Genomic DNA, 25,056 nt, shown 5'->3' with positions numbered 1-25,056 from the left:
ATGAAGACTTGTTATCTGTATATTTGCTATATCTTTAGATTAGTGAAGAAGTCAACGGTTTTCTTTGGGTCAAACAACTGTGGTTTGTCTTCGTAGTACTCAGCTTTAGGGAGCACTCGGAGGAGGTTGTACATCTCGTCTCTAACGATAAATGGTTTTTTCTTTGGTTTCGTAGCGTCAGGAAGAGAGGACCCGAGAGAGCTGTCAATGCCGCTGATGCTGTCAACACCGTTAATTCCGTTGATGCCGTTGTCGGTCATTCCATCCTCGTCTGCATCTGCATCTGCATCCATATCCTCATCTACGTCTATGACATCCATCGAATCTTTCTTACCCTTTTTCTGTTTTGTCTTTTTGGTTAGTTCGGAAGGCTCTGAGTATTGGTCAGTCATTTTGGCAGCATTAAAAGAGTCAAAGTCACTTTGGAAACCTATAAGTCCTAAATCAAAAGGCGTAGTGTCAGGGAATTGTTGGATAAACCGTGTTTCAAGGGCTTTGATGGAATTTGTGTCTCCAAACCCAAGTTCTATCTTCAAGTATCGCTTAAATAATTTGTATAAAGATGGAGAGTCACCTTGGAAGTTTTGCAGAGCAATTTCAATCAACTTCTTACAGTTGGTCATATCTTTGATGCTGATAAGAAAGTCCATGTATGCAGAAATAAAGTCGTACTCGTGACCAAAGTATCTCATAGCCAACTCAAATGATCTAACGGCCACACGAACGTCATTGGCTTGGTATTCTATCAATGCGTAGTCGACAAATACCTGCCAAATAACTCCTTTAAACTTTCTGGCCATGGAAAAGACCGATCGAACATCTTTAAGGGTACCCATCCGTTTCATTTGCCTCATAAGTAACGAGTAGCATGTAGAAACGGCGCGGTGATAGTCCGAGGACTTGGATTTTGCAGCTTTTCCTGAATTTACAGTTAGACAATCAATCAAATTCAACCAAGTTTGACGGGATTCGGCCAAATTAGACATGCTTTCATAATAATTGGCCAACTGATAGGTAAGAGTCAGACTTTCTGGGTTCAATAGAAGTCCATCCTTGATAATCTCCACAGCTTCGTCATTTTTCTTCTCATTGAAGAGATATGAGGCATAATTGTACCACACTTCTGGTTGAAAGCGCAAATATTGAGTAGGCAATCGATACGCATAATTAATACGCTGTTTGAGCTTTTCATCGTCCAATCCCAGCTTGTTTGCGGCTTCCCAACGAAGCCAGCGTGAAAAATAGTCTAATTGCCGCTTACTGTGACGCCTAGTAGTGGCTTCTTTCAATGGTTTGGTAATAACATAAAGCTCCTGGCTCAATGGTCTAAGTTTCATAAACTCGGGAGATCTGTCGTTGATGTTTTTACGTCCTTTGGCCTGGTCTGTTTCATTTTCAAAGCTAATATACATCTTCCAATTGTCCTCTAATCGTAGAGAAGGAACCTGAATCATCTTAGTCATCACCTGACGAGTCAAGGAAATGCGAGTCTCCGCCTCGTTGTCATTGGAAGGCTGCCATTGATTGAGATACTTAACATAATCACTCCAGAGTCTTTGTGAGTTCAAATAGTCTATTCCAACATTATCAGCAGCAAAATTGAGAGCTTTTAACACAACGGATCGATCCAGTTCACTGGTTGTACCGTCTGTTGTAGAGGAGTTGATTTTCTCAACGTAGCTCAAATATAATCGCCATAAGTCGACATCGTATATTTTGGTAAGACACTTCGAGAAAAGGGCTTCGATCTTCTTCTTATCTAGCTTCAGAGGCTCCACGGGATGAGTCATCTCATAATCGATATACTGTGACCAGATTTTGCCGTCATTCTTAAAAATTGCAAGATATTCTTCAAAGGTTTGAACGATTTCATCTCTTTGGTTAGTTTTCAAGCTGGTCTCGAGCTTTTTCTTCCACTGTGAGTAGTTTGGAGGAGCCACCGGAGCCACCGGAGCTACCGGAGCCACCGGAGCCACCGGAGTCACCTTGGCAACTGCTGCTTTGATACTTTCCGCAGTCTTATCCTCCTCCTTCTCGGGTTCATTTTCCTCGATTTTACGCTTCTTGGGGTTGATTTCTGACATATAAAAGGAAGAGTAAAAAGATGGTGAGGTAATAAAATTCGAGCTCCACTGAAAAATCGCGAAATGGATCAACTAAAAGAAGATGACGAGAAGACAAGAAGAGACTAACTGCCTCACTAACTGCTTAACTGCTTCACTGATTTATTCATTCATTCATTATTATGCTACTTCATGTTTGGGGAAATGGGTCACAAGTGGCTCTGTTTGATCCGGAATGTCTTGCAGCTGTCTATTTCGTCTCAAGACTTCACTTAGATCAGGTCACTATTCTGCCAGACTCTAATTATCAAGGGTCATTCAATGGAAAGCTTCCATTCCTGGTGACAGATGATGGAAAACAGATTCCTGGTTACAAAAGCATAGTACGCTATTTACAGAGTGAAAGATCTAATCAGTTCGATCAGTTGGACCAATCGGACCGGTTGGAACTCGTTAACTCCGGGTTCATCGAGTTCCTATTGGAGAAATTCACCGTCATTACTGAGTACAATCTATTTCTAAATAAAGACAACTATGTGGAATATACAAGACCTCTTTTCAAGCAGTTAGCGCCTTTCCCTCTTCAATATAAACCTCCTATGGATTTACGAGCTGACGCTACTAGGAGATGTGAAAACTATGGTATTACAGCAGACGATTCATTTAACGAGGAGAATTCTGAAGAGATGGAGAAACTTAAGGCTCAGGAAAGAGAATTAAGAGAAACTCCAATCCTTAACGATATTCAGAAGAACCACGTGACCAAGAATCTCAATTTGCTAGCCGCCAAGAAGAGTATTTTGACCAATATGAAGTGTCTAACAATGTTAGATGAGATAATGGTTGAGTACACTCAGTTAGAGTCACAGTTACATGCGAACACCACGTCTATGATTCTCTTTTTCTGTTTTCTCAAGAGTAATACTCTTTCTGAGTTACCCAGTTCGTTTGTTCTTCATTACTTGACCGAGAATCATCCTGAATTGATGGACAAGTCGGAACAAGTATTCGAGAAATTTGATGATCATGTGGCAAATGGCACGTTGAGCCTTGCTAGTGTTTTTAAGCACGTGACTTCTGTGTATATATAAAATTTAACGAGTGCTTAAGAATTTTTCGGCTTATGGACACCAGGATGTATATTGTAGTAGACGATAGTACCGTCGAAATCCATGATTCCTAATACCAGTTTGTCGACAGGGGAACCTTCATTCAACTCAAGATGATAAAAGATAAGGTCGATCGTTTGAAGAGTCAATTTGGTATCCTTCATCACAGGAAGGACGTAATCATAATTATTAGCACAGCCTGAGTCATTATCAGCCTTTGGGTTTTGACCTTTAAGTACGGAGATTGTTTCGTTGACGGTTTTGTCAAAGAACCGGACCTCTGAGACGTTTAACCATAGGCAGTAGTGAGTAAGATTTGTTTTGACCTTGTTAAGCGTAGCTTTAGTGGATATCATTGGGCAGAGAGGAAAGAGTTTAGGAAGGCTAAGTGAGGGTACTGGGGCGCCGCTCACCGCGCACTTATTACGGGCCCAGTACGGGCCCACCGGGTATTTAGCTACCGCGCTAATCATCACTTCTTCTTCACCCTTCACCCTTCACCCTTTACCCTATCATGCCGCCGCCGAAACCGGCTACGGTCACTGGCTTTAACCATGGAATGGAGATGGTCAAAGCTCCCCCAAGAGCCCTGATACGATGGTTTTACTCGGTGTCTTACTTCATTTTCTTAGGGCTTCTTCTGTCCTTCAATGCTGTTATGCCTATAGACATTATTATCCAATCAACAAATACTTCCTCTCGTTTGGCTATCAGTACAATTATCATTATTGGCGCATGTGCTCTATTTGTTCTTATCTCCGTTATTTTCTACTTGGTTCGAGTCTTCATTCTTAGAACACATCTTCAGGACATTCCCAAACCGTATATCCCCTCAACTCCCGGGGATATCCCTTGGTCCGTATCAAATTACATTCACAGCGAATTTCTACGGTGCCAGAAAATCAAAAAATCCGCTCGCCCAAAGGGTTACATTATGCATAATGACTTGTACCATAAATATGATAGGCATGTTAACCCTTCCTTGGTGCTCCCCAATAACTTAATTTACGAAAATGTCATTCATAGCATCGGCGAAGATGTCAAATATAGAGGCTGCTTAACAATTACAGACTCTCTCCAGTTAAAAGTGGACAGTAAATTGACGTTGAGAGAAATTATGCTCAGAAAATATGCATTAATGAAGATTGATCTATCCGATAAAGAAATCTCTACACTATATGAATTTCTTGCTTCCTACGAAAAGCTCCGGTTCAGCAGTTCCTCAATACCCTACACAGATTTTGTTCACTTCATAACGCTTTGGAATCGAGTGAAAAATGACATATGGAAGTACAAAAAAATTTAGTGTATTATGTGTCCCATAAATCGACATTCGAATTCTATCTTAGTCACAGAATCCAAACTTCCAACAGGGATTTTTTCTCTCGGAGATAATATCATATATATAATATAATGTAATATAGTATGGCAACGGTTATGACTTGGAAGTATACATCATATCGTCGTGGCAAACATCTCCTGTAAATTACTTTTTGATTGGAGAAAGAGGAAACTCTTATGCAGATGGTTAAGATACATTCAGCCTCTTTCACTATTTATGCTGAAAAATTTTCGCGCATAGTAATTGTATGCTGAGCTAAGCATTCTATCTGATCTATATTCTTGACCTGTTTCCTGTCAATGCTAGCCCTGGAAGCCCTGGAACTCCTAATGAACCTATAAATGCAGTAGATTTACTTTCTAGACCCACTTCCTAGACCCAGCTAAGCATCACGGGTGGTTCATTTATTGAGTCAAGCTTTGAGCCTTGCATTTAGTCGAGTTATCAGGCAAGATTAGCTGCTGACTATGGTAGCTCAATGATCCTATCAAACTAAACCATGTGCTTCTCCCAGTTCATTATTTCTGTCCTATTATTCAACTATTTTTTGGCTTATCATGACTTACAATGGTGAAGCAATCATAATCATCATTCGAACAGGTATTCTGCTTCCTACGATAGCATATAATGGGTGCTTTGATATTAAACTAAATAACTCCCCGAAATCGCATGGTCAAATACAGTTATTAGAATTCATTCCCAAGAAACGAGATATATATCAAAAAATTGACCCATCCCTCAGTAAATAAAGAGAAGAACCTGAGATTTCATCGTCCTCATAAATGTCTGAAAATAACTGCAAAATGTTGGGACACTGAAAGTACTGTAAATTTGATTCTCAAAAACCATCTAGAGTTTGTATATCAGTACATATCGACCACATAACTTCTGTTTATTGTGATTATAAAAATGCGAGTATAATAAACCATTCCTATTTTTTATTTGTAAAAGCCGTTCTAGTATAGTGGCTAGTACTCATCATTGTGGCTGATGCAACCCAGGTTCGATTCCCGGGAGCGGCAAAGACTTATGTCTCTTTACATTTTTTTGGCTGTTTCTTGTGCTGTAATTCATTTTCTTTTTAGACTCCTACAACTAATTTATCGGGAATGTATCTGTATTTAAATAAAATGTTCGTCCATTCAAGCTGACATGTTAATAACAGCTCTAATAGAATTACCGTTGTGCATATCAACGAAAGCTTTGTTGATCTGGTCCAAAGGATATCTCTGGGTAATGAATTCATCCACTTTAAACTTACCGTCCATGTAATCCTGAACTATACCTGGCATCTGAGATCTTCCCTTAACACCTCCAAAGGCACAACCTCTCCAGATTCTTCCAGTAACCAATTGGAAAGGTCTTGTAGAAATTTCTTTGCCTGCAGCGGCAACGCCAATGACGATAGATTGTCCCCAACCTTTGTGGCACGATTCCAAAGCATTTCGCATCACCTGAACGCTACCAGTGCAGTCAAAGTCCCAATCAAAACCACCATCAGTCATTTTGGTCAATACTTCAACGATGCTTTCACCAGGCTTTAAATCCTTAGCTGGATTGACGAAATCGGTGGCTCCAAACTTCATGGCCCACTCCTTTTTATCGTCATTGATGTCAACAACAATAATCTTGCCCGCTTTTTTCTGTGCAGCACCTTGAATTACAGACAATCCAATACAGCCAGCACCGAACACACCAACGTTGTCACCGGGCTCAATTTTGGCAACGTTAACAGCAGCTCCAAGACCTGTGGTCACACCACAGCCCAACAAACACGTTTTGTCCATTGGAGCTTTAGGATTAACAGTAACAACAGAAATGTCAGTCACCACTGTGTACTGAGAAAAGGACGAACAACCCATATAATGTAGAATAGGCTTACCCTTGCAAGTGAATCTTGAGGTTTCATCTGGCATCAAACCTTTACCTTGGGTGTCTCTAATCTTACCACATAGGTTTGTTTTGCCCGATTTGCAAAATTTACACTCGCCACATTCCGGTGTATACAATAACACCACATGGTCTCCCACCTTGACATTTACAACGTCTTTGCCTACTGATTCGACAATACCAGCACCTTCGTGGCCAAAGATAACCGGAAAATCACCCTCTGGATCCTGTCCAGAACGAGTGAACTCATCCGTGTGGCAAACACCCGTGTACTCCACCTTAACACGAACCTCGTGTGCTTTTGGAGGGGCCACTTGGACTGTTTCAATCTTCAAGTCTTCACCTGAACCCCAGCATACAGCTGCTTTACAAGTGATTGGCTAAAAATGGGTTAGTAAAGAAGACAGACAAACGGAATTGAGCCGATGCTTACATTTCCTGCAGTAGACATGATGAATAAGGTAAAATAAAGATTGGTTTTGAAGAAACAAAAGGGCAACAACTCAATGGAAATAAGGGCGAAAGGTGCGATTTATATACTCGAGAAAAAAGTCCGACTGAGGGGAAAATTACCTAAAGAAGGCAAAAATTGCGATCGAGGAAGAAGGACTGAGTTAGGTATTTAACAAACTGGGTAACTCTGCATGGTGAAGTCAAATATGCCCACCGAAGGTGCCCTTAGGTAGTTAATAAAGATAGTCCATAACTGAGTCCAAAAGGTGGTGGATAGGTAGTGGATAGGCAGCCAATAGGAAGAGTAAAAGGTGGTGGATCTAGTTGCCCCATACTGGAAAGTCATAGATATGGTCAACAGAAGATTCATAGTAAAGATCCATAATGCAGGTATCCGTAATCCTACCCTGAACACAACATATTCAATGTTAGTCCTTGATTCAGGAATTGCTCAAATAGGAGCTGATCGCGACGATGATCAATAATTTTTCACTAAGCGCACGACCCAAAGTTATGTTCTCCGTCTACTTCTCCGTCTGCATCTCCGTCATTTACCATCAGCCACCTCAACGACCTACAATGAGTGTTCTTCTTGAAACATCCTCGGGAAATATCGTCATCGATCTCTTTATTACACAATGTCCAGTCCAATCGTTCATCTTTCTCAAACTATGCAAGCTCAAATACTACCTCTATTCTCCCTTCTACAATATCCAAAAGGACTTCATTATGCAATCTGGAAACCCACAATATCCAAATGCTCCTCCAGATTCTCCAATATCATCTCTTATTCCTCCAGATCTCAAATCTGCGGCAAATTCTCTTTCTCATGATAGAATAGGACTAGTCTCTTTCCTCAACACTCCTTTACATAATCCACAGTTCTTCATAACATTGTCCAATGATACTCAGGCAATGAAACCTCTCAACTCCAGAGCAACGATTTTTGGAAAAATAGCAGAGGGCTTCGATACTCTCAATTCTATCAATAGCTCTCTATTGGATGACCATCGACGACCTTTGAAAGACGTCCGAATTCTTCACATCTATATTCTTGACGATCCTTTCGACGATCCTATTGATCCAATATTTGTTATTCCTGAATCGGATCCTCTTCCTTCTGAATCCCAGTTGGAATCCTTTAGATTTCTTCTCGAAGATGAACACCAGGAGTCACAAGACGATTCATCACGTGATGACTTACAATCTCTCAAAACTCAATCTCAAGCTCTTACGTTACAACTTCTCCATGATATTCCTTCTATCCACATCAAGCCAAGCGAGAAGACTCTCTTCATTTGTAAATTGAACCCGGTTACTAACGAAGATGACCTCGAGTTGATCTTTTCAAGATTTGGTCACGTGATATCAGTTGAAATAATAAAAGACAGACAAACAGACAACTCTCTTTGCTATGGATTCATTGAGTTCTCTGACAAAAAGAGCGTGGAGAAGGCGTATCTCAAAATGGACAATGTGCTGATCGATGACCGACGCATCCACGTCGATTTCAGTCAAAGCGTTAAAAGGAGAAAACGTCGCATTCATTAAATATCTTGATTAAATAATATGTACATGGACTTATGGCATCTTTCTATGACTAACCTGACCAACTATTAGATCTTTCAGCAAGGGAAGGTTGTTTAGAACGTTAACACCCAAAGATCGAGCCCAAACAAGGGGAGGGAACTTGGCAGAGTAGATCTTGTGGATCTTGTCCACAACACCCAACATCACGTGATTAGCAGGGTACCTGGTACTGAAGTAGGGTTCCAAAGCGAACTTGGTACCGTAATCGAGGCCTCTTTCTCTAGCAGTTTCGAGTGTCTTGACCAAGGATTGAATATCTGCCTGACCCATATTGAGGCCCTGTCCAGCTAAGGGGTGCGTCGTATGAGCAGCGTCTCCAACAAGTGCAATTCTTTCATCCACGTAATCATCAGCGTGACTTAATTTTAATGGGAACCGACCACGTGACTTGGGAACAATGTAATCCACTTCCAATGGATACTTTTCCTCCTGGTCAGCAGTCAACTTGTTGTTGAAGACCTGCAATCGCCAGTTTACTTCATCCTGCAACTTTTCAGGCTCATCTCGTGCTATCTTATAGAGATAGTTCAACTCATCTTGAGATAATCGTGATGCAGCGTTCAAAATAGATATAAAGGACTTGTCCGAGAGACTCATAAGAATCATGGCGAGCTCAGGAGGAACACTCCAGACAATGCTGAGCCAGCTATCCGGTAAGGGAAGCTGTGCTAATGGTCCCGTTGGTAAAAATCTTTGCCAGCCAGTAGGAGAACGGAACCCTGTATTCTTGTACTTCAAAGTACCAACTATACCCCAGGTATTGTATGCCCAGCCACGACTTTCGATACCTGCAAACTTTCTAACCGGTGATCTACCACCGTCACAACCAATAAGAAGCCTTGTTTTAATGGTATCTCCATTGGACAACTTAACAATAGGCCAATTAGTCTTTGAATCTCTTGTAATGCCGGTTACTTTAGTGTTATCCTTTAGAACAAGCTGGTTTAAAGGCTGTTCACTGTTCAATTCGAGAATTCTCTGGTACAACGATGACTGAATGTTAGAGTTTTCAATCATAGTGGCAAGATTGGGTGAATCAAAGTCCATAGAAGCATTAGTAAGTCCATCATAAGTACGGATATAGTCGTAATTCTGGATTCGGTCTGGTCTGACAAACTTCCAGGCAGCCAATTGCTTCATATGTTCAACCGTGGCTGGTGTAATACTAACACAACGATTCAAAATGCGTTCTGGAGGATCGTCACAATAATCCTGTAACGATCTGCACATATCTGAACTCTCAACAAGAGTACATTGAAGGTCCTTTAGTATGTGGGAGCTCTTAATGGCAGCCGCCATGGTCAAACCAGCTGGTCCTCCACCAACAATGACAACATCAGATACGTGAGTGACCTCTTTAACTGCTGTGGCAAAAAAACGTCTAGAAAGCATATCTTGAGGAAGAACAAACTGGTGCTCGACAGGAGAAGAGGTGATGTGAAGTTAGGAAAAGGAGACGGGGAAACGAGTGGTGGTGTGGCGAAGCAATATGGCCAATGCGAGGCAGTGCATAATCTTTTAAAATGTGGCGGTGAAATTTTTCATTTTTCATTTTTCATTTTTCATTTTTCACTTTTCAATTCTTCCTTTTCACTTCTGTTACCGAGCCTATTGCTAGATATCGCTGGTGTTTTTGAAGGTTTCTTGTTGCAGAAGGTCTGCTCTCTAAATTGTTTCATTTCGTTTTCGATCCGCTTCGCAGTGTCTGTGCTACCTCTCATTTAGCTACTATAATGACGCTTGTAAGGCCATATTCGTCAGATACTGTGAGTATTCATGACTTGACTAGCCGATATTTGATTCGGAACAAGTCCAAGAACTTGAAAATTACTGCAAATCTCAAGACAAGTTTCGAACAGGCAGGAGTCACCGATGATTTGAAGTATTCCATCAATTATGCTGTACTTGCAAGACAACTACGGGCTTTTGAAAAATGTCATACTACTCGAAGCTTTTCATCGTATCAGAATCTTGGATGGCATTTGTTGCATGATGTTGTGTTTTGCACTACAGGCTGTAAGGAGGCCTCACTTAAAGTGTCTCAAAGTACATCTCATAGTAGCAATTTAGAGTTTGAGATGACTAGAAGGCAGGATTCAGACTGCTTGAACTACATTGATCATATTCGTCTTTCCCACCTTCAAACCATGACAATTATAGGAGTTTTCACTGAAGAAAGGTTCAGAAGACAACCTGTGGTTCTCGATATAGACATCTCTATGCGATTGGACAGACATAAAGTGATTTCCGGATTGGACGAATCATTGGCCAATAAAATCTCCTGTTATGTCGAAGGTTCAAACTTCAAAACTGTCGAAGCACTAGCTTTGAACGTGGCAAAGTTAGTCCTTCAAGGTTTACCGCAAGAGGAAGTGAAATGTTCAGTGCACGTGACCAAACCTAACGCACTCGCGGACGCAAAAGGAGTTGGCGTCACCACATGTAGATCACGTGATCAAATAAGTAATATCGACAATATCGTTACTTTTGACGATGATTCAGTCACGACGGACTATTTCAGCGTACCTACAATGAACAAAGAGGCTATGATAAATAGTACGAAACAGCATATTTCATATCTAGCCTTTGGAACAAATCAGGGTAACCAGGTGAATAACATTAACAGGGCTTTGAAAGCGTTGGAGGAAAAGGACATTCATATTTTGGCTACATCTTCACTTTATCGTTCGAAGCCAATGTATTTTCTTGATCAAGCAGATTTTTTGAACGGTTGTGTGAAAGTTAGCACTACGTTAAGTCCTGACCTGCTACTCAAACGATTGAAAGAGATCGAATATAACGTTTTAAAGAGGGTCAAGAAATTTGACAACGGGCCTAGAACCATTGATTTGGATATTATTCTATATGACAGTATTATTCTGAATAGTCCCAAGTTGAACATTCCTCATATTCGAATGTTAGAGAGGACTTTTGTAATGCTACCCCTCTGCGAATTAGTGCCGCCTAATTTGTTGCATCCAGTGACAGCAGAACCTCTACACCAGCATTTGCAACAACTTGTGAACGGAAGCCAGAAGGCGGATGAATCAAAGCAGGAATCCAATAACTTATGGTCAATAGTCCCTTTACCCCAATGCGGAAGTTGCGACAAGGTTCGCTATATGGAGTATGACAGCTTAGGTAATAAATCACGTACGCAACTTATGGGGATTTTAAACGTGACTCCTGACTCGTTCAGTGACGGATCACAGGCCAACCTGGTTTTAGAGAACTGCATGAGCAAGGTGGATGATATGGTACTCAGTAAGGTGGATATTATTGACGTTGGTGGATGTTCGACAAGACCTGGATCCGTTCAACCGAGTGAAGAAGAGGAACTAGAACGGGTACTACCTGTAGTTAAGGCGATCAAACAAAAGTACGGAGACAGTATTATTGTGTCTATAGACACGTACCGGGCAAGGATTGCCGAGGAGACGATCAAATTAGGGGCAGAGATCATTAACGACATCAGTGCCGGACTGTTTGACTCACAGATGTATTCGGTAATTGCGAAATACGGGGTGCCGTATGTAATTAACCATACTAGGGGAACCATCAATACGATGACGCAGTTGACAGATTATAGGCTGAAACCGGAAGAAGATATAGTCCTTTTCAATGAGAGACGAACGGAAGGAGAAATAGTAGTTTCCGAAATAGGAAAAGAATTATCTACTTTGGTGGAGAAGATGTACCAAAGCGGAATAAGACGGTGGCAGTTGATATTGGACCCGGGATTAGGATTTGCGAAGGGACTACGAGCCAACGTGGCTGTGATCAAGAACCAGCCGTACTTTAAGGAGTACAAGCAACTGAACAGGGTGACAGGAAGTTACATAGCGTTTGACCACCTGCCGTTGTTGCTAGGACCATCCAGAAAGAGATTCATAGGTACAATAACGGGTAAAAGTCCTGCCAAAGAGCGCGTGGAAGGTACCGGGGCGTGCGTGGCTGCAGGAATAGGATTCGGAGCGGATATAGTGAGAGTTCACGATTACCGGGCAATGAAGGATGTTTGCCTGATGTGTGACGCAATCTACAAGGATATTTACTAGGTTACTAGAATGTCATGATGATGGATATATAAAATAAACCGAGTGTAAAAAAGATATATAAGACAAGCAAAAAGTTCTTCTCTCTCACTCAAACAACGAACAACGAACAAAATAACGACCATCACCAGTCTCGATTCACGAGACTTAAGCCTCAGGCTCTGCAACGGCCTCAGGCTCCTCTTCCTGCTCATTCAAAGGACAGAACTTGGCAATATGACCCTCTTCTCCACACTTGAAGCAAACATTGGATCTAGTGGAAATGGCTGGGGCAGCATCAGTCTTAGTGCTCTGGCAAAACTTGGCAAGATGACCAGTTTGACCACAGTTGTAACACTTAACAGGAGTAGCTCTACAGTCTTTAGCCATATGGTTTGCACCTCCACAATTATAGCAAACGACCTTATCAGAGACTCTTTTTGGAGCATAACAATCCTTGGCAATGTGACCAACCTTACCACAGTTGTAGCACTTGGCCTGGGAATGGGCTGGTTCAGGGCACTCTGCCTGAATATGACCAACCTTACCACAGTTAAAGCACTGCTTCTGGGTGTTCTGCTTAGGCATAGGACAATCCTTTGCCTCATGATCTGGAGAATGGCAGTTATAACATAATCTCTGGGCCTGAGGACAGTCCTCAGCCTTGTGACCAGTCATACCACACTTATAGCAGGTTCTTGGGAAAAAAGCCATTATGACAACAAATTAAACAATACGCAAGAAAATAAGACTCCTCACAACGACACACTGAAACAACCTCCTTCGAAAACTCTATGGAAGATGAAATTAATGTTTGATCAAGAAGAAAATCATGTATTAAGAGGGCAACAAACGTTGTAAGCCAATTTGTCAATTTTCACATGAAAAATTTTCTTGTGCGCGCACGACGGGGGCCCAGCACGCCACGAAGTGAAAAATGAGCACGATACATTAAGCACGAGGCATTTGGCACGAGACATCAGGCACGAGATACAATGCACGTGATTGCCACCGGCTCACTCCAATTTAACCTTATCCATCACAAACAACCCATAATCATTCGTCTTCTCCATCTCCTCATAGGCCTCATGTAGAGTCCCAAATCCCATTTCTTGCTTAACCATTCGTGCAATTACCTCCGGTGTAAGCACATACAAAGCATAATAATTTACCCCCCAGAACTCTATCACCTTATTCTCCTTACTTTCACTCCTAATTATCATCCCTAACTTCTCCTCTATTCTCTTCGCTATAATATACGACCGTACCACTCCAAAGTATCCAAAATATCTTTGTTTCGGTAGATTGATCAACTCCAGATCTGTTAAAAATGGTTTGCTGGAACTTCTGCTGTACTGCTTAGCCAGCTTGTAGAAGTGCGATTTCTTCCTCCCTTCAACTATCTCCTTCACTACTTCTATCTTCTCATCTACTATATCTCTCAATTGCTGTCTACTAAGTACCGCTGGCCTAAATTCTGGCCTCTTTTCCGCGTACTTCTTCTCAACTTCCCTCCTTCTCCAAGAATCATCATACACACTATGCTTATCAAGCTGGTCACGTGACTTCCGGATTTCTTCAAATACTGAATCCATGTCGTCAGTTGGAACAGCCTTCGGTATATCATTTGATACATTTGATATCCCTGGTACACCTGGTACATCCCTCTTTCCCATTTTCACAATCTCTCGGCCGAGTTTCCTTGTGTTTTGCTTCATCTGATCCACATCGATACTATTGAGGAGTTCATCAACTTCGCTCTTCTCTATAAGAACGTCATTTTCCAATCTATTCCGTTCTTCAATGGCATTGGCAATCCCCAGATTTACCACGTACGCACTCGATTTGCTCACTCTCTTGTTCTTTCCTGTAGTTCTTTCTCCCGATGAAGACAAACTGTCCAGGACAAGCCTCTTACCCTTACCTACTCTTCTCTTTTTGATCGTCAACACTCTTTGGGTCACGTGCATTGCTTTGGCAGACTTGCTCTTTGATTCTTCAGGAGGAGCCCTGCTTGTAGGGCGAAGGCTATTGAAGGATTTGTTCGAGAGGAACGACATAGTATTATCGATGTAAGGAGGAAGGGAAGCGATATAAGTAGAAAGCAAGATATGCTGCCGCATCCCGGTAGGTTCCCACAGGCCCCGTAAGCTTCACGGTAGGTTCCACAGGCCCGACTAGATTTCACCCCGAGACAGAACCCACCTTCAATAAGATTACTCTACATTGTAACTCATTAACTCATTAACTCATTAATACATAACTACTCATTAATCATTAGCTCTCATTGATCAGCTCTCATTGATCATCAGTTCTCATTAATCATTAGCTCTCATAGTCTCTAAGTTGGCTTCTAAGCATCATATTCTCCTCCTTCAAATGGATCACATACTTAGTCACAACATCGAGAATCATTGACTTATTTAACTTGCGAGCTTCCGGCCTTAGATCTCCCATGAACTTGGAGTCTCCCTCCTTTGATTCTACTTCAAAAGCCACTCCCTCATTGCACATCCAAGGTACTAATTTCTGTAGATTGGCAATTTTCGAATTAATGTTAATTCTATATTTGCGCTCTATTTTGTTGTGTGCTCTTCGTTGATGAGGATTCAGAGGCTTTTTAGTTCTCAGGCTTGAAGCTTCTAGTGATCCAGTGGACCCCAAAGACCCAGCAGAACCTGAAGACCCAGCGGAACCTGAAGAACCCGTAGACCCCGAAGACCCGTATGCTCCAAAGGCTGAATCAAATGGATCTAAAGATCTCACAGACCCCGTAGACGCCGTAGACGCTGTGGATACAGAGCTGCGGCTACTAGACTTTCTCTGAGGATTCTTAGGTCTTCTAAGAGCACGTGATCTCATTGGAGATCTTATTGGAGATTTCACTGGGACACTTACTGGAGACCCCACTGGAGCACTCACGGAAATAGAGGCAGATGGAATATTCTGCTCCTCCTGCTTAATGAACGACGTCATAAAGTCCAAACCAGCATCACTTCCCGGTGGAAGAATCGAAGAGGACTTCATTTTGAGTGCACTATCCACAGATGACTTGGAAGTGACTTCCGAGAGCTCTGAGCCCTCCTGTTGTGGATAATCGAAGATGGTTGGAAATTCTTGTAAGTCATCATCGTTAGAGACTGATGAATAATTAGTAGAGGAAGAGGTTATGGAGCTATTTCTCTCTATTGAAGTTGAGTTGGACACAGTAGCTGCGGGCTGGTCTTGTAACTCAGAAAACCAATTAGAGGCACTCATAGAATCGTTGATGCCTAAACTATCGGACGTGGTCATTGGGACGGTCATAGGATTTGTTATTTGTGAATCGTTAATAGGATTAAACATGGTTGATATCGAAAATATAGTGGAGAAAACGATTATGTGTTAGCACACTAGATAAAACCAGATTCGATGAGCCTTCAACCGATATTTATATCTGGCTTGAAAACCTACCATTCTTTGACATCAAGAAGCACCTCGGAATTCTGGTTCGGCCTTTAATTTAAGACTTTCTCTGAAGACAGATAGACACAGTCGAAAAGATAATACAAATCAATTAATAGCAGCCGCATGAACTAAATTAGGCAAGCTATATGCAGGAAGTTTGCAGGAAGTTTGCAGGAGTTTGCAAGAGTTTGCAGGAGGTTAGCAAAAAGTTCACACAAAATTTGGAGGAGTCAACAGGCAGTCCAGGCCGTATAGGCATCCCGGCCGTGCAGGCATCCAGGCAGCTTGCAGGAGTCCGCAGAGAATTTGCAGGCGCGATGCCAAATGCCTAGCGGACTGCAGACGCGATGGAAACTGGGAGTCGTTTCTTTTTTCTTTAAGGATTGGAAGTATTCGACAAAAGTTGTATTAAATCGAATTTGGGGGTGAACAGAGGACCGACGGGACTAAAGAGACCGCTGTTGATGGTTATTGCTGGCTGTCAGTGAGAGACAGTGGCTGCTTGTGGCTGTTAAATGGTAGCTTCAGTCATGCCGTAGAATGATAATTGATAGTCAGTACAAACTACAAGTAAAGGTTATTGAAAAAAAACACGGCCACTTGTTGGGATTAGAGAGAATCTGCCAAAAAAGGAACACTATTCCAAGTGGTCTCATTTATTACCGAATAGGAAAGAATGAACAATCAAATATTCAACATCGTGGCCGTGCGGTTAGAGTTTAGCGGCGCTTTCGACAACCTGGGGGAGATTAACACAGCCTGCCGCTAGCACCGCCCACAACTAGTTTCCCAAAAGATCACGTTTTTCTCATCGAGGAGCTCTGCTTTCGATCAAGTCCGCATCATTTTCGACGAATTTGTCGTGAGGATGAACATAAAACCACATTTGGCCAGAAACAGGAAGGGAATTTCAGTCTCGGACTTTGAGTACTGCATAGCCTATACCATTCTAAATATATGAAGAGGTCGAACTAGTGGTTTAACGCTGTTGTTTTCAGCCCAGGGACGATCCATAACATTAGCCCGGACTCCTGAAACCAGAAAGAAATAAATAAAACAGGTCTGGGAGAAGTTGAACATACTTGAAGATTTCCAAAATGCCATATGGCGAATACAATTGCAGAATTTCTTTTGCAGTAAAAAGAAACAATAACAAATTTCCCGAGAGAAGAAAAAGAAACCTTTGAGAAAGTAATAAAAGTCGTAAGAGTTTGAGTACGCAGGGAAGGAAGGGAAGGGGTTAGCACGGGTGCACCAGGGTTTACTGGGACACCACCACCAGTGAGTATACTGAATAAGTACTGGATGAGAAGGCAGGAGTGGGGACGAGCTGGGAGGAGTAGCTGATAAACGAGAACATTATTAGGGAGAAACGGAGAAATGGAGGAACTAAAAAACCGAGGACACTACGATTCAAGGAACCAAGGAGCCGACCAGAACCTTGGTGAAAATTTCAGAAATCAGGTAAACACGGTTGACTGTCATTCAGTTACATGTGAAGAGAAGCAAACTTGATGACGTTGCACACATAAGTGGTGCAAGGAAGTTGATAGCAAGCTCGGGGCAATAGTTCTACCGATTATGGTGCTATTTCAGCTTGCTAGTCCGAGGGGCCGACGTTTTGGGACCGACTTTGGGGCCGACTGGGGGGCCGACTGGGGGGAGTTTGTAGGGGAGTATAGGATCTGGACGCGGGAGGTAGAGTGGTCCCCCCAGTAGCCACGGCTTCAAAGACCGCCACATCCCCATAAACCACCGCGAACACAGTATAACCTCCCACGCAGCCATTAGTCTGCATGTTTAGCTGCGGGTTGCCTGCATGGTTGTTATATTTTCACATTCTATCAGTCCATCGGGGACAATTCGGGAGATCTTATATAAGGAGATAATTTGGACATAATGAAAAAGATAACAAAACGGTTTTGAGCTAGCAAATTTCAGGATGAGTATCAGAGTTGAACCTGAAAAGGATGAATATAATGGAATGGATGAGACGGAGATCCAGGACTTAGCGAGGCAGATTACTGAGAGGAGTATTGCTTCCATTGGCGGGGTAGCTGAAGCCCCTGGAGTTGCAGCCGTAGGGGCCGGAGAAGCCGGAGGAGCCGTGGACACTACTGCAGGCACCAGAGCTACCGGGGCCACCGGGGCCACCGAAGAAGAAACATACCGGCCAGAGGTTAAAAATGCGGGGGAGCCTACCGGGTTCGCAGCACGGCTTATACAGACTCTCTCCCACCAATCTACCAGGCTTTCCCAGATCCAGGTGGACGGTATTTCACCATTCACCGGGCAAGATCCACGACTCGATCCAAACAGTGGCGAATTCAGTGCCAAGAAATGGATTAAAAACATTCGAGCCATCCAAGACCAGGACGTCGATTACTACAAGCCGTACTCATTGGGAGTTCTCTACAAAGATCTAAGATGCTACGGTGGAGCTACTGATACAGATTACAAGGCAGATTGCTTGAACTGGGTAGAGAAGCTGTTCAAATTAACCCGAAGTACTATCCACCCCGAAGATAATGTGTTTGATATTCTCAAGCCCATGGACGGCTTAATTAAGCCGGGTTCCTTGGTGGTTGTCCTTGGCCGTCCCGGTGCTGGCTGTTCCACTCTTCTTAAAACTCTTGCTGCACAAACCTATGGCTACCACGTTGACCCGGCAGCCAAAATTACTTACGAGGGAATGACCCCGGAAGAGGTGGCCAAACATTACCGGGGGGAAGTTATATACAACGCGGAAACAGAGATCCACTTCCCGCATTTAACCGTGGGCCAGACCCTTAAATTCGCATCGCTCATGAAGGTTCCGCAGAACCGGCTACCGGGCGTCTCGCGGGAGGATTATGCGGAACATATGACCAGGGTCTACATGGCTATGTACGGTTTGTCTCATACCTACGGAACAAAAGTCGGTAACGAGTACATTAGAGGAGTCTCCGGCGGTGAGAGAAAGAGAGTCTCCATTGCAGAAGTGTCTCTATGCGGTGCCAAGCTCCAGTGCTGGGATAACTCTACCAGGGGTTTGGATTCTGCTTCGGCCGATAATTTTGTCAAGTGCCTAAAGCTCTCATCGACCGTCCTTGATACCACGTCGATCGTCTCAATATATCAGTGCTCTCAATCGACCTACGATCTCTTTGACACCGTGATCTTACTTTATGAGGGTCATCAGATCTTCTTTGGCAACACTCAGGCTGCCAAGAGCTTCTTTGAACGTCAGGGATGGTTATGTCCGGCCCGGCAAACGACGGCCGACTTTTTGACCTCTCTATCGTCTCCTTCAGAACGAACAGCCAGGCCTGGTTTCGAAAATAAGGTTCCTAGAACTCCTCTAGAGTTTGAAGAGCTCTGGAAACAGTCTCCAGAATTTCAACAGCTTCGTGAAGAGATCGACGCCTATGAAACTGATACTTTGAAAGACGTTGATCAGTTTAGAGAGAAGATCTATGCCTCTAAAAAGGCCAAACAGGCCCGTCATTTGCGTGGCAGTGAACCATTTACCGTCTCTTATGGCATGCAGATCAGATATCTCACTACTCGTGCCTTTCAAAGGCTTCGTAATGATCTTACTTTACCTGCGTTTACAGTCTGCGTCAATTTCGTCATGGCTTTACTTAACGGCTCGGTCTTCTTCAACTTATCGAACACTACAGGAGACGTTTATGACCGTGGAGCATGTCTTTTCTTTGCGTGCCTATTCAATTCTCTTATGTCTCTATTGGAGGTGTTTGCCTTATATGAAGCTCGTCCTATAGTGGAAAAACATAAGGAATACGGTCTATATCATCCTTCTGCTGAGGCTTTTGGATCTATTGTCTCCGAAATACCTACTAAATTCATCACCTCGATAGCTTTCAACGTTACCCTTTACTTTATGGTCAACTTTAAGCGTAAGGCTGGTGCTTTTTTCTTCTATCTTCTTGTTGCAACCACTTCTCTCTTCTTGATGTCACATCTTTTCCGTTCTATTGGTTCGTTCACCAAGTCTTTATCCCAGGCAATGACTCCTGCTGCTATAGTTGTTTTGGCAATGGCCATCTATGCTGGTTTTGTTGTTCCTACTCGATATATGCTTGGTTGGTCTCGTTGGATTAACTATATCAATCCTATAGCCTATGTTTTTGAAGCTATGATGGTCAATGAGTTTGTCTCAAGAGAAATCAACTGTACCACGATAGTTCCTCAAGGTGGAGATTACGACGAGATACCTATGGCTTATAAAGTGTGCGATTGTCTTGGTGCTGTTCCTGGAGAGACTTCTATTACTGGTAACAGGTACATTGATGTTGCTTTTGGATATAGAGATTCTCATAAGTGGAGAAACTGGGGTATTTGTATTGGTTTCATGGTCTTCTTTCTTGGAACTTATTTGTTTGCTGTTGAGTTCAATATGAGCGCTCGTCAAACTGGTGAGAAGACGATTTTCCTTAGAAGCTCGTTACGTAAGATGCGTAAGGAGGGTAAGTTGGGCGTCAGGGGAAAAGCCGATGACCCCGAGTTGCAGTTAGGTGGTTCTGCGGGTGCGACTGCGCTATTGGCAGATGATAAGGAGGTCAGTGGAAGTGGAGAGTCGTCGTATGATGTTGCTGCTGCACGGGGTGCGGGAGGTGCAGGGGGTGCGAGATCTGCAGGGGGTGCGGGAGATGCAGGGGGTGCCGCTAGTGCTACTACCTCAGCTCTCATGCAGCTCGATTCAGGTAATGACATCTTTCACTGGCACAACGTCCGTTATGACATCCCCTATATGGGATCCACAAGACGTCTTTTAGATGATGTCGATGGATGGGTCAAACCAGGTACCTTAACAGCTCTTATGGGAGCTTCTGGTGCTGGTAAGACAACATTACTTGATGTTCTTGCTGACAGAATAACCATGGGTGTTGTCTCAGGTGACATGCTTGTCAATACAAAGCTTCGTGATAAGTCATTCCAAAGATCTACTGGATATGTTCAGCAACAAGACTTACATCTAGAAACATCGACAGTTCGTGAGGCTCTCCGGTTTTCTGCCTACTTAAGACAACCCAATGCTGTTTCTAAAGCTGATAAAAACTTGTATGTTGAGAAGATCATCCATATTTTGGAGATGGAGAACTATGCAGATGCTGTTGTTGGTGTTCCAGGAGAAGGATTGAATGTAGAACAGCGTAAAAGGCTCACTATTGGAGTTGAACTTGTTGCCAAGCCTAAATTGCTTCTATTCTTGGATGAACCAACATCCGGTTTGGACTCTCAGACAGCATGGTCCATTCTTTGCTTAATTAGACGTCTCTCTAACAGCGGTCAAGCAATTATGTGCACTATTCATCAGCCTTCTGCTATGCTCTTCTCACAGTTCGACAACCTTCTTTTACTCAAGTCTGGAGGTCAAACAGTCTTCTATGGAGAGATAGGTGATGATGCTCAGAAGATGATTTCATATTTTGAGTCCAATGGTTCGATTCCTTGTCCTCCTAATGCCAATCCTGCCGAATGGATGCTTCAGGCCATTGGTGCTGCTCCCGGTGTTCATCCTGATAGAGACTGGCATAAGGTTTGGTTACAATCTTCTCAGTATCAGGAAGTCTCGAAGGAGCTTAATAGACTTCAGCACGATATCTCCGATGGTTCAGACTTGTTACCAGCCAGCTCATCTGAATCATTGTCTAGATCTATCTCCAGAACAGTTACTCGTACTATGTCGGTGTTCACCCAAAAGGGAAGAGAGGGAAGAATCCAGAAGTCATCTTATGCTTCATCTATCTTCATCCAGTACATCTATGTCACTAAAAGAGTGTTCCAACAATACTGGAGATCTCCTTCATACATCTATTCAAAGCTCTCGTTGGTCATTCTTTGCTCATTGCTTAATGGCTTCACCTTCTTCAAAGTAACCAACTCTATTCAAGGACTACAGAATCAAATGTTCTCTGTCTTTATGTTTACTGCCTTATTTGCTATCTTGGTTGAACAAATGCTTCCTCATTACGTTGCACAACGTTCTTTATACGAAGTTCGTGAAAGACCTTCAAGAACGTTCTCTTGGCTCGCTTTTATCTGTGCTCAAATCACTGTAGAGATTCCCTGGATGATCCTCAGTGGTACTATAGCATTTCTTTGCTTCTATTTCCCTGTCGATTTTGCTCATAACGCTATTTTGACACACGATAGGAGTACTAGAGCTGTTGCTCTTTGGCTCTTAGTCATTCAGTTTTATATCTGGACTTCTACTCTAGGTCAGGCTTGCATAGCTGGTATTGAGGTGGATCAGAACGGTGCTAATATGGCTATTTTACTCTTCTCTTTAGCCCTTCTCTTCTGCGGTGTTCTTGTTTCTAAGGACAATCTTCCTGGCTTCTGGATCTTCATGTATCGTGTCTCTCCTTTCACCTATTGGATAGCTGGCTTCCTTAGAGCAGCTATTGGAGACTCTCCTGTTACTTGTACTGAGGAAGAGTTATTAGTCATGACTCCTCCTCCTTTGGAGACATGTGAAATGTACATGAGTCCTTATATGGCGGTTGCTGGAGGTTATTTAGTGGATCCTACTTCTGCTGTGAGCTGTCAGTACTGTGAGATGAACAATACTGATGCTTACTTGGACACTATTAATGCTTTACAGTTCACTGTTTGGGAGGATTCCGGTATCTTCTGGGCCTACATAGTGTTCAACATTGCTGCCACTATATTTTTATACTGGTTGTTTAGAGTTCCAAAGAAGCATGATCCAGTTAAGTGGCTGTCAAAGCAGGCTGTCTTGTTGAAGAAGAGGATCAATAAGAGAGGTGTGGCTGAGTCAGATGTTGAGGGTGAGTTTGGTGAGGTTAAGCCAGCTGGTGAGGCTAAGCCAGCTGGAGAGGCTAAGTCAACTGGTGAGGCTAAGCCAGCTGGCGACGCTAACTAGCATCGTTTATGTTCTTTGTATTTGTTTAGACAATTTCCTTTAGAGTTATTACCTCCTGTAGATTAATCTCCGTATGGGTATCTGATTTGATAGCACGTTGATACTGTCACGTGACATTCTCTCAGTTATCTAAACCAAAACCTGAAATATCACTAGATTAGAGTATAACATAGCATAGTAGTGAACTAGAGACCCCTTGTGCCGTGTACGGATACTATAACAGGATTGACTTGGTACTCCATACAATTGGCTACGCCACAGATCTTCAGTTATCACATCAGCCACATACTTTCACTTGTCGTCTTCTCACCATCACTCATCTTCTCTCCTCACCATCAATCATCATGGACTTCTCCCAACTAATAGACCTCAGAAACTCCCTTTTAGAGGCAGCCACGGTCCTTGCTGACCTCCATTTATATCAGGCCAGTAAGTGGGCAGCAGAGGCTTTAAATGGAATGTCTCCTCTAACACAAGAGCAAATATTTGCCCTTTCTCAAACAAAACACTCTTCTGCAAAGAAATCAAATCAATTGGATCCAGTGCAACTGAAAGATGCTGAAAGAATCCTCTTGGCATCTTCGTATTTCAACTGTAAAGAGTTTGATAGATGTGGTCACGTGCTCAAAGGTTGTAAGAGTAACAAGGCTGTGTTTCTACGGCTCTATGCGATGTATCTCAGCGGCGAGAAGCGTAAACAGTTTGATTCTGACGGAGTATTGGGTCAGAAAGACGGTAAAACTAGCAACATGGCTCTCTCTCAGGTGCTCAAGGAATTAAGCTGGTGTAAGGATGTTAGCGGTCGACTTGATGATCCATTTCTACTCTATTTGGCGGGAATCGTCACCTTGAAGTCATCCAACGACTTCAGAAGCGCTCAGGAATTGTTCTACCAGTCTCTTACATTGTATCCTTTCAACTGGTCGTGTTGGAGGGAGTTGATCGAGTGCTTGAGCAGCTTTCAGGAGGCTATTTCAATGGTTTCCAAGTTCTCAAGGAACTCCAGATTCTCCGAGAACAGGAGTTTCCACGTTATGGTTGTCTTCTTTGAAGTGGTTGTTCATCAGGAATTCTTTCAAGGTTCTACTGAGGTCAACAATCACCTCAATTTCCTTTTACAGCTTTTCCCACGACTCAGCTTCGTCAAGATTCAACAAGCACTCGTATGCTACAATGCGTTAGATTATCAAGCTGCTGAAAGCATCTTTGACTCTGTTTTGACTTCAGATCCGCTGCGTTTGGACGATATGGATACCTATTCAAACATTCTCTACGTCATGGAGAAGAAGTCTAAGCTCTCGTTTTTAGCACAGCACGCTCTTAAAATTGATCCATTACGTCCTGAAACCTGCTGTATCGTGGCCAATTATTACTCGTTAAAATTTGACCATCAGAAGGCCATTATGTACTACAAAAGGGCTCTTTCGCTCGACAGAAATTGTCTTAGTGCATGGACTCTTATGGGCCACGAGTTTGTAGAACTAAAGAACTCTCATGCTGCAATAGAGAGTTATAGACGAGCCGTTGATAGTAATAATAAAGATTTTCGGGCTTGGTACGGACTTGGACAGGCTTATGAGGTGCTAGACATGAATTTATACTCTCTTTATTACTATCAAAGAGCATGTGAATTGAAACCAACAGATAAAAGAATGTGGCAAGCCATTGGAAATTGTTGTGAGAAACTCGGAGAGTTTGAAGACGCTGTCAAATCATACAAAAAAGCGTTGAACGTAAGTAGTGAGACAGACTCCTCGATACTTTACAAACTGGCTACTCTATATTCCGAAATAGGAGATTCTAAGAACACCAAAAGCTATATGATATGGTGTCTAAATGAAGAGGCTGAAGAAGGAGCTACAGACGAGTCTTCTAAGGCCAGATTATGGCTAGCTAAACACGAATTAGAGGCTCAGAATTGGCAACAGGCCTATAAATATGCTACTGATTTGACATATGGAACTTCTCATGATATAGAAGAAGCAAGATCCATAGCCAGAGAAGCAGGTGAGAGAAAGAGCAAAGAGTAGGGGATATAAATAATTAGTTACTAGTCACTATCAAAATGCTTGTCATACACCATCGTCAAGACGAATTCCTTATTTAGGTGGTACTAAAAGGAGATAGGTATCTCATTATATGTAGACACCTCAGTAATGACTAGTCACTGAATACTTATTTGGAGAAACTTATCCCATTAACCTTCAGCTCCTCAACTCAGCTCCTCAACTCAGCT

General features: G+C 42.7%; 11 protein-coding genes and 1 non-coding gene across 12 annotated transcripts; 5 read left to right on the top strand and 7 right to left on the bottom strand.

Annotated features, from left to right (window-relative positions):
• Positions 1-26: 26 nt before the first annotated feature.
• FOA43_004478 (uncharacterized protein) lies at positions 27-2,084 on the bottom strand (the record flags this gene model as incomplete). Its single annotated transcript, XM_038924716.1, has 1 exon — positions 27-2,084. One exon carries the CDS (start codon positions 2,082-2,084, stop codon positions 27-29), a length of 2,058 nt encoding a protein of 685 aa, XP_038780644.1.
• Positions 2,085-2,245: 161 nt separating this feature from the next.
• On the top strand, positions 2,246-3,154 carry FOA43_004477 (uncharacterized protein; the record flags this gene model as incomplete). Its single annotated transcript, XM_038924715.1, has 1 exon — positions 2,246-3,154. The coding sequence occupies one exon, from the start codon at positions 2,246-2,248 to the stop codon at positions 3,152-3,154; it is 909 nt and encodes a 302-aa protein (XP_038780643.1).
• A 14-nt stretch (positions 3,155-3,168) lies between these two features.
• On the bottom strand, positions 3,169-3,528 carry FOA43_004476 (uncharacterized protein; the record flags this gene model as incomplete). Its single annotated transcript, XM_038924714.1, has 1 exon — positions 3,169-3,528. One exon carries the CDS (start codon positions 3,526-3,528, stop codon positions 3,169-3,171), a length of 360 nt encoding a protein of 119 aa, XP_038780642.1.
• A 1,936-nt stretch (positions 3,529-5,464) lies between these two features.
• Positions 5,465-5,536, top strand: FOA43_004475. The gene has a single exon. It is a non-coding gene; the product is annotated as a tRNA-His (tRNA).
• A 120-nt stretch (positions 5,537-5,656) lies between these two features.
• FLD1 (S-(hydroxymethyl)glutathione dehydrogenase) lies at positions 5,657-6,855 on the bottom strand (the record flags this gene model as incomplete). Its single annotated transcript, XM_038924713.1, has 2 exons — positions 5,657-6,784; positions 6,838-6,855. The coding sequence occupies 2 exons, from the start codon at positions 6,853-6,855 to the stop codon at positions 5,657-5,659; spliced, it is 1,146 nt and encodes a 381-aa protein (XP_038780641.1).
• A 1,583-nt stretch (positions 6,856-8,438) lies between these two features.
• On the bottom strand, positions 8,439-9,839 carry FOA43_004473 (uncharacterized protein; the record flags this gene model as incomplete). Its single annotated transcript, XM_038924712.1, has 1 exon — positions 8,439-9,839. One exon carries the CDS (start codon positions 9,837-9,839, stop codon positions 8,439-8,441), a length of 1,401 nt encoding a protein of 466 aa, XP_038780640.1.
• Positions 9,840-10,180: 341 nt separating this feature from the next.
• On the top strand, positions 10,181-12,505 carry FOA43_004472 (uncharacterized protein; the record flags this gene model as incomplete). The annotated part of the gene is made up of 1 exon (XM_038924711.1): positions 10,181-12,505. The coding sequence occupies one exon, from the start codon at positions 10,181-10,183 to the stop codon at positions 12,503-12,505; it is 2,325 nt and encodes a 774-aa protein (XP_038780639.1).
• A 144-nt stretch (positions 12,506-12,649) lies between these two features.
• Positions 12,650-13,195, bottom strand: FOA43_004471 (uncharacterized protein; the record flags this gene model as incomplete). The annotated part of the gene is made up of 1 exon (XM_038924710.1): positions 12,650-13,195. One exon carries the CDS (start codon positions 13,193-13,195, stop codon positions 12,650-12,652), a length of 546 nt encoding a protein of 181 aa, XP_038780638.1.
• A 302-nt stretch (positions 13,196-13,497) lies between these two features.
• FOA43_004470 (uncharacterized protein) lies at positions 13,498-14,541 on the bottom strand (the record flags this gene model as incomplete). The annotated part of the gene is made up of 2 exons (XM_038924709.1): positions 13,498-14,494; positions 14,537-14,541. 2 exons carry the CDS (start codon positions 14,539-14,541, stop codon positions 13,498-13,500), a joined length of 1,002 nt encoding a protein of 333 aa, XP_038780637.1.
• A 265-nt stretch (positions 14,542-14,806) lies between these two features.
• Positions 14,807-15,826, bottom strand: FOA43_004469 (uncharacterized protein; the record flags this gene model as incomplete). Its single annotated transcript, XM_038924708.1, has 1 exon — positions 14,807-15,826. The coding sequence occupies one exon, from the start codon at positions 15,824-15,826 to the stop codon at positions 14,807-14,809; it is 1,020 nt and encodes a 339-aa protein (XP_038780636.1).
• Positions 15,827-17,912: 2,086 nt separating this feature from the next.
• On the top strand, positions 17,913-22,820 carry FOA43_004468 (uncharacterized protein; the record flags this gene model as incomplete). The annotated part of the gene is made up of 1 exon (XM_038924707.1): positions 17,913-22,820. The coding sequence occupies one exon, from the start codon at positions 17,913-17,915 to the stop codon at positions 22,818-22,820; it is 4,908 nt and encodes a 1,635-aa protein (XP_038780635.1).
• A 73-nt stretch (positions 22,821-22,893) lies between these two features.
• FOA43_004467 (uncharacterized protein) lies at positions 22,894-24,850 on the top strand (the record flags this gene model as incomplete). Its single annotated transcript, XM_038924706.1, has 2 exons — positions 22,894-22,897; positions 23,187-24,850. 2 exons carry the CDS (start codon positions 22,894-22,896, stop codon positions 24,848-24,850), a joined length of 1,668 nt encoding a protein of 555 aa, XP_038780634.1.
• Between the last annotated feature and the right edge of the window lie 206 nt (positions 24,851-25,056).

This window comes from Brettanomyces nanus, chromosome 4 (genome assembly GCF_011074865.1).
Source record: "Brettanomyces nanus chromosome 4, complete sequence".
NCBI classification, from domain to species: Eukaryota; Fungi; Ascomycota; class Pichiomycetes; order Pichiales; family Pichiaceae; genus Brettanomyces; species Brettanomyces nanus.
The sequence above is the reverse complement of the archived record's forward strand: the minus strand, read 5'-3'. Positions and strand labels throughout refer to the sequence as shown.